Source organism: Mustela putorius, unplaced genomic scaffold (assembly GCF_011764305.1).
Source record: "Mustela putorius furo isolate JIRA1106 unplaced genomic scaffold, ASM1176430v1.1 tig00000151_pilon_pilon_pilon, whole genome shotgun sequence".
Classification (NCBI taxonomy): Eukaryota; Metazoa; Chordata; class Mammalia; order Carnivora; family Mustelidae; genus Mustela; species Mustela putorius.
The window spans coordinates 11,012,697-11,026,484 of NW_025421296.1; the positions used below are offsets into that span (position 1 = coordinate 11,012,697).

Below are 13,788 nucleotides of genomic sequence, written 5' to 3' on the forward strand. Positions count from 1 at the left end.
AAAGAATCATCAAAAGGAAAACGAGGGCAATACCAAATTTTAAGCCAGTCACTTTTAGCCTAGGGAAGAGGGTAGTGGCAGAGACCAATCTTAATGGCACAGACAGAGGGACTCAGTTTTCCCACGTGCTTGGCCTTTTCTTTTCTCATGCTTGCTCAGCCAAGAATGTAGTGTTTTGGCGCCTAATCTTTGCCACTGGCATTTTCACTTGCTGTGTGCCTTCTCTCCAATTAAAAATAAATAGTACTGAATCCTTAGGTACAGATGATTTAGAAGTGAAAACTAGGGAAGCATATTACCGAAATTCATCAGCAAGCTGAAGGCATTCTTAATCTTACCTTCAGTTTCTACCTGAAGAGAATCTGGGGTAATCTGAGTAACACCATCTTCCTTATCCATAATAGCTACTACTGTGTTGTCTCCCTCCTTTTTTTCTGTTTCAAGTTCACCAGCTGAAGACATGGCATGACACTTTTCAGGCTCTGGATTACTTGTCTCCAGTGGGTCATCACCTTTTTCAACAGGCATTTCTTGTTCCTCTGAGTCACTGCTCGTGCAGGTGTCTTGCACATTGTCATGAGAAACTGATTCCTGTGATGCTTCCTCATCCATTGGCTCATTAATCCATTTTAGGAATTTTTCTACCTGAAATTTTAAGTCATTACAAGCATGAATGAATTCCAAATTACACAGAATATTCCCATCTGTTTTACCATTTGGACTTCACTGAAGCTGTTGTAATTATCTCTAATACGTATACTGTATCATACAAGCTAATTATATATAAGTAATTCTGAGCTAACTATACTTTTATATCTGGACATACCATGACCTTATTAAAGATTTCTTTAAAAGGAAGAAAATATCAGATTAAACACATGACAATGACCTTCCTGTAATCAATTAACACTAAGACAAAGCTGAACTGTTCTAGTAGCTTTGCATAAAAGGCTTCTAATAATATAACCATACTATGTGGTATTACCATTACAAATGTACCTACTTATTGTTGAGTCATTATTATTAGCTTTTCAAATTATACAGACCTTTCTTCAATGGCTCAGATTACGTTAAACTGTACTCAGCACCAAAGATAAACTAAAAAGATCTAGTGTCCATCTATCTGTAAGGAAAATAGGAGTGCTATCTTAGAAAGCAAGCTGTCCTTTAATGGAGCAGTAAAGCCAGTAAAATGATTCCTAAAAACTGAGTTTCTTAGAAATGTTAACAAGGTGTTAACAGATGATATGTATATCCTTGCACACTTCTGTAACAAGAACATTCTTTGTAACAGATCCTGGTGACCTTCCTATGAGTTAGCATAGAAATTGGACGAAGAGCATAAATAACCCAGAGTCTTTAAAGGGACTGTGTCTATAGAGCAGTCAGATATCTAAGGACACAACAGTCATATTTCTTTTCTTCTTGGCAATACTTAGCAGTTATGTTTTTGCTCTTTGTCTATAGCTGGATGTATGGGGACTATCACATCCAACATGTAAAAAATTCTGTAAGACTGACTGCTGATATTAGGAAATGTGTTCCAGATATAACCAGGACCACTAAAATATTAAAATATCACCAGCAACCAATCTGAAATATAACAAAAATAAAGCTAGCTATAAATCTGTAGCATGTTTTGGAAGAATGCTTAAGTTGGGAAGGATAATGTATCCTAAGGGTAAAACAAAGTCATCACAGGGTCTGAGATTTTGTTTTGTTACCTGAAGGAGCTGCTGGAGAGGTAACCGACGCAAAGGTTTTGCTCACTAGAAGGTGTTTTATTTTTTCCCCTCTATAATGGATATGCATCACTCATCAAGCCAAGCAAAAATAATTCTAATTACATTTGTTTTTCAGGTGCTTGGACAGCAGGTATAGCAGAGTGAAAGAGAGGGGATGTGAATATTCCAGTTAGCAATGTAAATCACTGAATTAGCATCAAACTATTAGGATGAACTGATTAGTGCAACGTTTGACTAATCACCTCTAGATGAGCTCAAAATTAAAGCTTACAATAAATGCAGGACCAGATACTAATTTCCAGGATCCTACTTAGCCTGAGGCAGATAAGAAATTCTCACTGTTACTATATATATGAAGCAATTTCATCTATTTATCTTTCCAGTGATACTAGCTTTCAAAATATCACTTTTTCATATTACTCTCAACTTATTCTATTTCAAATTTGGTTCACTTGGTATATGCCTTTGGGAAGGAAGGGGAAGAGAATTTCAGGTACCTTTATATCTGATAGAAACAAGATTTCCACCTGAAAAAAATTTTAAAGAGTCAAGCTCACAAAATGAAATTTTATCTGTAAATAGAGAATAAAATTTATATGTACCTTAGTCAAAGTTTTGCTTTTTTTGAATGCTTTTTCTGACTCTTCAGTAAAGAAAATGTGTTTGTTTTTCATATTTATTTGTCTTCTCATGTCCAGGAACTTTGACTTATACTTCACATTCTTCTGTAGGTATCTGACCCGCCGATGACTGAAGTTTGAAATTCCACCATATCTGTGATCAAACCAAAGGAAGTTGACTCAAACCTTAAGTTCTGAGTTTCTTTTCTTATATGAAAAGAGAATAAAACTGACGATTTTCACTATTTTTCTACTACCACCATTTAATTTTTATTTTATTTTCTACTAGCCACCATCTTATTTTTCTAAATTATAAAGATTATGAAATAAAGTTCGAATGTAGAGGAATTTAGGGTCTTGGTTATATGTTAACTTCCAAGTTAATGTGAAACACCAGTTGGGGAGATCAACATACCTTACATATAACAGAAAGCAGATATTACATAGTCAAATATAAAAAGGAAATATTAGAAAAATATAACCCCACTGCATATTAGGAAAATATAATCTTTTCTCATGGTGAGAGGATACCAAAGCACTTTAATACATATTTGGGTACATCGGAACTATTTTATCTTTTAAATTTTTATTTGAATTCTAGTTAGTTAACATACAGTGCAATATTGGTTTCAGGAGCAGAATTCAGTGATTCATCACTTACATACAAACCCCAATGCTTATCCCAGGTTCCCTTTTAAATTCCTGTCACCCATCTAGTCCATTCCCCACCCACCTTTCTCCATCAACCCTCAGTTTGTTCTCCGTCATTATGAGTCTCTTATGGTTTCTTTTTTTCCCTCCACCTTCCCATATGTTCATGTTTTGTTTCTTAAATTCCGTAAGTCAAGTCATTTGGTATTTGTTTTTCTGAATTGACTTATTTTGCTTAGCATAACATACTCTTAGCTCCATTCATGTCATTCCAATTGGCAAGATTTCATTCTTGTGGATGGCTGAGTAATATCCCATTGTATATATGTACCACATCTTCTTTACCCATTCATCATTTGATGGACATTTGCGCTCTCTCCATAATTTGGCTATTGTTGATATGAATTATTTTCATTTATTTTGAAGATTTTATTTGTGTGAGAGAGAGAGCAAGCACAAACAGGGGGAGCAGCAGGCAGAGGGAGGAGACGCTGAGCAAGGAGCCTGATGTACGGCTCAATCCCAGGACCCTGGGATCATTACCTGAGCCTAAGGTAGATGCTTAACTACCTAGGTATTCCTATACGAGCCACCTAGGCATCTCTCTACAAATTATTTTAAAAGTGGTCACTGATTTTTTAACTTAAATTGATCTGAGCTTACCAAAGAAGCAAACCCCTATTATCAAAATATTTAGAGAATACCAGTTGATCTAATCATCTGAATTTTTTAGTCCTAAATCATACAGAACTAGTACAAAGACTTCTTTGACTGTATCAAGCCTCGTTTAAGTACATCTTTCACAGTGCCACAGACTCTTAGAAATTTAAAGTGTAATATACAATTAGCATTTATGAACTAAAGAGTTTAGTGTTAAATGTCAGGTGCTTTCATCTAGTCGTGCTGTAAACTTCTTTATAAAGTCTATTTTATGCTTTTTTTTTTTTTTAAAGATTTATTTATTTTATAGACACAGCATGTGCACACAATGAGGAGGGGCAGAGGGAGAGGGAGAAACTTTAGTGGGCCCTGCTCCACGACCCTGAGATCACAACTTGAGCAGAAAGTTCAATCAACTTTGCCACCCAGGTGCCCCAATTTTATCCTTTAAAGTAGAACTAGGAATACTAAATAGAAGAAAAGTTAAATTCCAGGTAACAGAATAAATCTCCACAAATGTATACTAGCAAGAGCCACCCAAGTAATTTCTCAATAAAATTATATGTGGGTAGAAATAAATTCTGCCAGAATCTTAAACATGGCAATATCAGGAAAATATTTTATGTTACTAATCTTTATGATCTTTAGCTTTAAATGCTATGAACTACAACTGCCTTCAAGTACCATAAGGAGAGATAACAGATAGTTTAAATATATTCATAGTATTATAATTATGAGCATATATTTCTGAGCTAATTTGGATTCATTTTATAAGTCAATTTTGAGATCTATGTCCTCTTCTTTCTGACTTCATAATATGTAGATATCAGTTAAAATTTCACAACTAAGAAAACAAATCTCACCCCTTGAAACATCAAAGACCTTAATCTTGGTTTAAATCACTGGTGCAAGCTGACATAAATGTCTTTAGTGCGCCTTAACTACTCAGTTCAGTCTTCAAGGTATATACAACAGACCCCTCAGTTTTCTTATATCTAATTCAGTTTTCTTTCATTTTCTTCAGGTTCAGATTTCTTATAAATCTTAGATTTAGATGCTTGGGCATTTAATCCCAGAGAAAACTTATACTTTCTGTATACAAATGTTCATAGCAGCTTTATTTGTAATAGCAAAATACCACACATAATCCAAATATTCTTGCACAGATGAATGATTAAAACTGATATATCCATACAGTGAATACTATTCAGCAGTAAGTAGGAATGAACTATTGGTAAACACATAACTTGTGAGGAACCTCAAGGGCATATGCCTAGATCTTAGGAACAACCTAGAAGGACATACAGGGTGGTCAGTTAAACATACAAATACTAGATAAATATGCACATACTGATAAGTCAGGATGTTCATGGTACATTGTTGAGGAGAAAAAAGCAAGCTGCAGAACATGTATACTATAATTCTATTTTTGTGTTGTATAAAAAATGAGTAGCCTGTTATATGTATATAAGCATAAAAACACACAATTAAATTAGGAAGGATATATGCCAAATACTGCCTACCTCTGAGGAATGATTTGAAAGATTTTTACTCTCTTACTTCTGTTTTGAGTTTTAATGTTTTCATTATAAAAAAGAAAAAAGGCTACTGCAGACTTGAACTCGTCATGACATGCTTGCAAGAGATCTCAGATGTACACAAAGGCAGACATGTGAGATGCAAGGTAAAAAAGGGAACCATGCTTAGAAGTCTCAAAAGCGTGGACTAAATCCTTAATGTGATCATGACCAAATCACACCTCTGTGGGCTGCAGCTGCCTTACCCATGAAACTCTAATATTAGGTTGCTTTGAAGTACAACTGAGTTAATAACACAAGTGAATATATCAAACGTAGTAATCTATGAGAAGTTAGTGTTTTAATGTAATATCTCAAATTCTATCAAATCTATAACCATCATAAGCTATCTGAATATCAGAGAAATTGAAGATAGCTGAAGTGTTACAACTTTAAGAAGACACAGTATTTATGTAATATTTATGTATAATTACTTTTGTCCTGAGCCATGCTTGAATCCTAGAAGGGAACCACTGTCATCAAAGTCTGAATCTGGGTTTTCATCAACGTCCAGTTCGTGGCTAAACAAATAAACAAAAGGTAAACAGCAATAAGCCATTACATCCAGAGCCCACCAGTTCAGGCAAATATCAAAAGATATCATAATCAACCTACACACACACCTTCCTATTGCACAACCAACCACCAGCTCACAAACCCATGAAGACAGGAAAGAGCAGTTTAATCAGATTTTCCAAATATGCTAAACTACACAGCAGTGTTTGGAACACAGCAATAAGTACTCAAATCCTAATTATCTTTATACTTGAACATGGCACTAATACCTATCTCTCCATCTGCCTCTGGAAAGACACCTGTAAAAGCTGCAGCTTTAATCTCCTAGAGTGCTATTTTTAGTTTTCCTTAAAAATGAAGATGGAAACATTTGGTAAGTATCAATGCAACCAAAAAATTTACTCTCTCTCTCTGTATATATATTAAGAATAAGGTAGTGATACAAATAATAAGTAACCCATGATCATCAATTTATTGCGGATGCCTTCTAGTGATCCCTACTACCTAATGACAGTACCAAGTAAGAGAAAATGGTGAGAAATAATTCTTACAAATTAAGTTAGTCATTGAACATTTATGGTGAACCTACTAGGTTCCAGAAAATAAGTATGCCACACATAGTCTCTGCCTCCAGGAACTAAAGGAGGAATTATGGAGCATTGTATAGCATGTAGAAAAAACACAATGGAAGCATGCTTTTATGTATATACTAAGCTACTTAGCCTCCAAAGCTTGCCTATTATTTTTTCAGAAGATGGAATACTACATATCCTGTCAAAGAATTAAAATGTTATTAGCTAACACCTAAGTTTTGCAATGTCTTCTCTTTCCTTGTATTTTACGGAATTAGCATTTGACCATATTCTACTTATATTATTTGCTACTTGTTTAATTTTACATATCAATAGTATACTAGCACTGCTTCCTGAAGAGTTGGTCTGGGTGTTAGACTTAGAGCTGCCATTGTTTTGCTATGTAACTCTGGGAAAGGCATTTATCCTCATTTTGTTTTAATATTCCCACCTACAGATTAAGAACATTAGATTACATATTTCTGAGATCTATTTTAGCAATAAAATTGCTAAAAATACTCAGACATTTGGGGAAAAAAACAGAACTTCCTTGAGAGAAACCTTATCAACTTATATACGAATTAAAAGCTGTCATCCATGGATAGCTACTGTCAGATTTATTACAGGCTAGTTTTTTGTCTTCCCAACGAGCTCATAAACCATTAGTTCCACTTTAGAAGCAAGAAACCGTGGCAGAGTCAGACTTGGGATCTGCCAAGTGTTCTAGGGTGTAGCGTCTTGCTAGTATGTCTCATCTCATTTCCTCACAGGACTGACAGCACTACAATATAACAAGCCCTTTGTAGGCACTCCCTCAAGGACACAAGTGCTTATGCTACCACACTGTGGAGAGAGAGGTAATATGCAACTTGCCTTCTCTTGAGTTTGCTTGGTTTACGTTCAGGTGGATCTTCTTCACTCTCATCTCCATCAATATTGTTGGGATGTGGTCTTTCTTTGATTGTGTTTGCTTCTGAAGAGTCCTGTGAATCTAAAGAGGCAGACATATTGCAGTGGATTTTCCCTTTAGTGTGACAACTCATCTGCCTTTTGCAAATGCTATCGAAATATTTTTGCTACCTTCCTGCAATGAACTGTACATGCATATCAGGCACAGTGCCAGACCACAACTACCTATTTTGTATTTCTACACCCAGAATCTGGGCATAAAAAAACTATAGCTATGTGTAATTATTAAAGTTTAAAAGTTTCCATGGTTTAACTACTTAAAGAAACAGACTAAAACTTTTTCCTCATAGCTGTCCATATCTACAGAAAGTAATCCACAGTTACCTTTGTGATAGCTAAGCAGTTATCACATTTGATAGAACTTTAATTAGTTAATATTAAAGGGAGAGAGAGAATCTCAAGCACACTCTGCTAAGCATAAAGCCTGACTTGGGACTTGATCTCATGACCCTGAGATCATGATCTGAACAGAAATCAAGAGTCAAATGCTTAACTGAGTGAGCCACTAAGGTTCCCCATATTTTGATGGAATTTTAACTTAAATCACTCTGAAGACAGCATAATACATTGATTAAAAATGATTTCTCGGGGGTGCCTGGGTGGCTTAGTGGGTTGAGGCCTCTGCCTTCAGATCAGGTAGTGGTCCCAGGGTCCTGGGATCGAGCCCCGCACTGGTATCTCTGCTCGGCAGGGAGCTTGCTTCCTTTTCTCTGCCTGCCTCTCTGCCTACTTGTGATCTCTGTCAAATAAATAAATAAAATCTTTAAAATAAAATGACTTCTGTTTATTAAGAAGCAAACACAGTTAATTATCTCTAATATAACTTAAATTAAAAGTAACAGCAAGGTAAGCACCACCATTTAGAAAAAAAATTTTAACTTGTGGTAGCTCCACCTGAGGGACATGTCTTTCTTCAGATTGGCACAAAGTGAGTGGGTGGGACTGGAAATGGAGATCTGCAGTGTAGACAAAGAGAGTCTGATTGTAGGCAATCTGTAGGCACAGATTATTTTAAGAGAACACCCAACCACAAACAACAGAAAACACATTTATATAGAAATGCAATATATACTTTGTATGTGTTTTTTAAAGATTTTACTTATTTCTTTGGAAGCAAGAGAGCATGAGTGGGGAAAGAGCAGCAGAAGAGGGAGGAGACTCCCTGCTGAGCAGAGAGCCCAATGTGGGGCTTGATCCCACCACCCTGGGATCATGACCGGAGCTGAAGACAGACACTTAACCAACTGAGCCACTTAGGCGCCCCTATACCTTGTGTTTTGATCTCAAGGCAAGATCTAAAATAAATTAAAACCTAGAATTCTCCGATTTATCCTGATGGGACTCACCCTGGGACTAAGTAAAGAAATGGATAATCTATATATATAGTTAGGAAAAAGGCAACGGAAGGCATGGACTATAAGGTTTAGTATATTTGACAAAGAGAAAAATAGGAAGATAAGTGAGGATGATCAAAGGAATAACAAGAAGGAATAAGAGAGGGGAAAATTCATTGGCCAGTATACATATTTCAAATTTTATGGTCAAAATTAGCACAGAAAGAAATCAGGAAAGTATAGAAGAGTATCAAAAGACCAATATAAAATAATCACATTATTTAAAAAAATATGAAAATAACAAGGAATGAGAGTAAGTAACTTCCATTGGAAGAGCACAGAGAAAAAAGAGATTAAGAGGTAGGTAGAGCCACTTCAGTAACTCTCTAAAGGAAACTCTCAGGTAGATGAAGATCAGCAATCTGAGGAGCAAAGCAAATCCAATTGTTAAATAAAAGGCCAAAAACTTTTGCTTCATATAGGGATGAGACTGAGAAGAAAGTCTTATAAACCAGACTTTTCTAGCACTAAACATCCATCTTCTGGAAGTTCAGAAGTCATAAAAATTTTCTCTCTCATTTTCCTGGTGCCATCAGTTAGAATTCTCCTTCTGAGCAAGAACATTCTTACCAACCTCTGACTTTTCTTAATATACCTCTCAATGGCTTTCCTTAGTCCTTTCTTTAAACCAGATTTTTTGTTTCGTTTCAAATCACTTAGGCGGGAGTCAATCAAATTCCTTATCCTGGATATTTTATGAGAATCCTAAAGTCAACCCTTCCAATTATAAATTAATATCATGCCCTGTTGAGATTCCCTACAGAGCAAGACTTCAATTGCTTGGAAATAAATTCCAGTATGACTTACAATCAGATTTGCCTGATGTCTACTGTGTACTCTGAACTATTCTCAAATAGGCCTCCTATAAATTCATTTGCTCCATAGAAACCTGGAAGTTCCCCATCCACTCTATTATAAAATTTCTCAAGGGAGTTCCAAGTTTTAATTCACTGGCCACCAAGGTCCAAGTGGAAGGAATGGTAGTTTTGAGAACTCCAGACAAATATTCTTTTTATTTACGTGAAAGGTAATAAACTTATAATACATAAATTAAATTATGTGACATTATAAAATGTAGTTGACATTGTATAACCCTATCATAAAGGATAGGTGTTAATTATTTTGCTCAATAGGTTAATTTTCCTGTTACTTAGTAGGATAAATCTTGGCCAATCTTACCCTGATCTGGTTGGTTTGTGCTTCTGTTCCCAGACAAGCTGCTATCCTTGGTTCCTCCATTACATGGTTTACTCTGGCCAGAAGCAGGACATTCTCTGCTGCTGTTGACTTCACTTAGCCACTGATGCCCATCACAACTTACTGAAGAATCTAACTGGCTTTGTTCCACTTCCTCTGAATTCAAACTTATATTACTAATTCCATCAAGAATTTCAATATGCTCTTTATCACTTGAACTAGAGCTTTCACTATCAATTGTAATAGATGGAGATGGAAAAGACATTAAGTCTACTTTCATGCAATTTTCTTCTTTCTCATTGTCAACTTCTATTTTAGACCCACAGGTATCTGTTTCACAGGTTTGTGAGGTATCAAAAGTCCAACCCTGAGCTTCCCAATACTGAAACTGTTCCAAATAATACCAATAAAGTTGACTATAGTGTTGTTCCCATTCCTCCTTTGTATCAGGAATGTTCCAAGGTTCAGAACATAGTGTCTGATCTGAATGTTTTTCTTGCCAGCTTTGCCATAATATTCCTCCACCATATTCGTTCCAATATTTTTCCCATTTTTCTGTGATTTCCAGCTTTGGAGTTAATGTATTTTCAACAGGAAGATTTTCAGTTTCAGTATCTTTTTTTGTTTGACGTTTACTTGTTTTGGTGCTCTCATACTGTTCAACTGAAGATGGATCATCTGAAGCCAAAATGTCATCTTCACATTCTTGTCTCCAAGATTCTCTTATAATTTCATCTAAGTACTTCTTTTGATGTTTTTTCTTTTTCCTTTTTATTTTAACTTTATTTCTAGTGTTCATAGAAACCTACATAAGATAAATAACTTGAATATAAAATGCAGCTCACAAATAAACTATAAAATAAAGAGAATCCAGGTCTATTTTAAACACTAAATTATTTACTGTCAAATCCACATCCTGGGTTTTTAGTTATACAAACAAGTTAATCTTACTATTTATGTTTCCAGGAGGAGGGAAAAAGGATATATATCAAAACTTGCAGTTTTAATTAATTTATAAATATGTATGTTTAAAAAGAGGTAGAATGCTCTAACTTATGAATATGTTAGATTTGGGATAAAAAAATTCTTTGTGATATCTTACAGAGAAAACTAAGAAAGAGAAACATAAGTAACTTACCTCAAAATTCTTATGTGCAGATATCCCACCAAACTGAAGTGGTAGTCCCATACTTCTCATGAGTTCAGCCTCAGAATCAAGTTCACTTTCATCAAGGCCTAAGCCTTTACTGTCATGTGACTCTGCAGTGCCACCTTCCTCCCCTTCTTCCTCTTCTGTAGCTTGGTCTCCTACAGACAGCATCTGTTAGCTTCATTTTATAGAAAATGCAGATGCACATTTTTTCATCATTTTATTTTTTAAAAATTTATTTGTTTGAGAGAAAGAGAACATGAACACACATCACAAGCCCATGGACAAGCCCACACAAGCAGGGGGAGGGGCAGAGGAAGAGGACAGACAGGCAGACTCCCCTCTGAGTAGGGAGCCCAATATTGGGGTTGATCCCAGGACCCTGAGATCATGACTCTAGCCAAAATCAAGAGCTGGACACTCAACTAACAGTCACCCAGGGGCCCCTCATCCTCATTTTAAAGAGAAACCTGAGACCAAGAGTTATGCAAAGGTTACGATTTTTTAGGGGTAACACAGACAAGTAAGAAATAGCCAATTAAGAATCAGGAGACAACTTCTAATATGGCTCTGCCCACCACCAGCTGCCTAATCAACTTACACTTGCTGAGCATGTCCTCTGTGCTGTGTACTGTGCAAAGTACTGAGGATATAAGAGGGAATGTGGCAGAATAACTACAGGGAAAACACATTTTCACATTCCTTATTACTCAATAAGTAATATTATTATTGGATATATCATAATCAATAAGGATATATCATACTCAATAAGGAATATCATTATCAATGAGCAATATTCCTCAATTAGATCAGTGAATTTAAAATGATGATTTGTGGAGTTTACTTTAGGATCTAGTAAGAAGAGTGGCAAAAGGTTATGTCTTTAGGTGCCTCATGGTTTTTTCAATCACAACTGGGATTTATATTCTGTGACTCCGTGGGAGTCATGATTTAATGAAAGCTATAAAAGTCTGAAATCCCCTAAACTGGAAGTTCCTTTCAAATGCCCTGATTCTCCCAGAAAACCTGTTTTATTATAACGAAACAAGTTTAGCTTTATACTAGCATGGTTATATAAAAGTTTACCACACCATTAATTGGACAAATGCCATTCAAAAGCTCCATTAACCATTTAAAATGTGAAAGAAGTATCACTTTATTCACTGACATACTCAATTAGGGCTGAGCTGCACTCCAGCTAAATGATCATAGACAATAAAAGAGTGAATCTTACAAACCAAAAATGGGGACTGTAAATAAGAGGAATCTTCTGTGTATAAATTCTACTAAAACAAAGAGGGAAAAAAGATACCTACTTAAAGAAGATTCTACTCACCATTCTATTCAATGAACTTATGAAAGATCAGGAGACAGCAAATAGGAAAAACAAATGTGCTAAGTTTTATGATCCTTTCATGGTATGCATATTTTATGTTCACTAGGAGCCTGGTGTCTAAAGAAACCTTATTTGTACATTACATTGAAATGTAAGCCAAACACTTCATTCAGTGATCAACTAAAGAAACAGTGATTTGTTCCACCACTGTGAGAGTTAAAGGATTTTTAAGGGTAACATGATGCACTTAATTTGTGCTGAATTTAGCCTAGAACTCACGCTAGTTTTCTATCTAGAGAAACAAAAAAGACCTGTGTGGAAAGAACAAATGAGGTCACTGAGGGAAGTCTGAGAGAGACCAAGATAGTTTTCAGGTTAACTAGGTAAGACTCAAAATACATAATAAATTCTATTTGTTATCTGTGAAAGTTAACCCAGATTGTGGCCTCTTTAACTCAAACAGAAGACTAAGGATGTTCACTTTGCATTTATCCTGAATAATTTATCTATACAGTTGTTAAAGTATTAAACAAGAAGGTCATTAAACTGAGGTGGCTTGAAGGCCTTCGTTGTCTCTGTAAGGAAACCAAAGACATAAGCCACAATCAAAGCACTCAAATCTAAGAAAAGAACACTGAAGAACAACTAATCACAAAGAGCTAACTAGGCTTCCCCAAATGAGGTCATTCCTTAAGATAGAGCCAATCAATAATTTCCTTGCTTTGCTTCTATATCCTCTTTACTAAAAAACTCTCCCCTAACTCCTGTCCTATAGTGGTGCTCCTATCTAGGAAGCTGGCAACTGCCTGAGTTGCATAGATATAAGTTCAAATAAACTCCTGAAAATTTTAATGTGCCTCTGTTTATCTTCCCGCACAATAAAATTTTGCTGAAAAAAAAATATGTTCTCTACTTTTCAAAGCTTCAAATTTCATCTTGCTCTTATCTAATGGCAACAACTACATAGAGCAAAAGAGGCTACCTCAAGTCCACACAGGAGCTAGCTACAGAAAAAAAAAAGATGTGCTTTGACAGGGATTCTAGAACCACGTTATAATAAAAAATAAGGAAAGTAACCTGTGATTACTGGTTGTCATTTATAATATTTAATGCCAACAAATTAATGTAGTATAACAAATTATATTTAAAATAAATACACTATTAGTTACTTTGCGCAAGAAAAGGGCCATAATGTTTTACACTGTATTACCTGCATTGTCGCCACTGCCTTTGACATAGTAGCCTTTTAAACCCAGATTGCACAATTTTCGATCTCTACAAAGCAAATTAAATAGTCAATATTGAAATAAATTATAAACTTGAGAAAAAAACAAGTTTGAGGCAGCACAGATTAATTAACAAGGTTAAGGAACAGAAAAGCAATCTGCTAATATATTTTCC

The 13,788-nt window shown here is 35.4% G+C and overlaps 1 protein-coding gene across 4 annotated transcripts in view; it reads right to left on the reverse strand.

The window, feature by feature from the left end:
* The window catches only part of TGS1 (trimethylguanosine synthase 1), a 39,525-nt gene that overhangs the window by 20,530 nt on the left and 5,207 nt on the right, over window positions 1-13,788 (reverse strand). For 2 of the 4 annotated variants that reach the window (XM_045075778.1, XM_045075776.1), the window contains exons 2-9: window positions 13,598-13,662; window positions 11,040-11,209; window positions 9,884-10,706; window positions 7,215-7,332; window positions 5,688-5,774; window positions 2,348-2,519; window positions 2,243-2,272; window positions 339-645 (exon numbers count right to left, since the gene is read on the reverse strand). In XM_045075778.1, coding sequence (XP_044931713.1) covers window positions 339-645; window positions 2,243-2,272; window positions 2,348-2,519; window positions 5,688-5,774; window positions 7,215-7,332; window positions 9,884-10,706; window positions 11,040-11,209; window positions 13,598-13,662 — 1,772 coding nt within the window. The remainder of the gene's footprint in view (window positions 1-338; window positions 646-2,242; window positions 2,273-2,347; window positions 2,520-5,687; window positions 5,775-7,214; window positions 7,333-9,883; window positions 10,707-11,039; window positions 11,210-13,597; window positions 13,663-13,788) is intronic. The other 2 variants (XM_004768810.3, XM_045075777.1) reach the window with 2 other exon arrangements.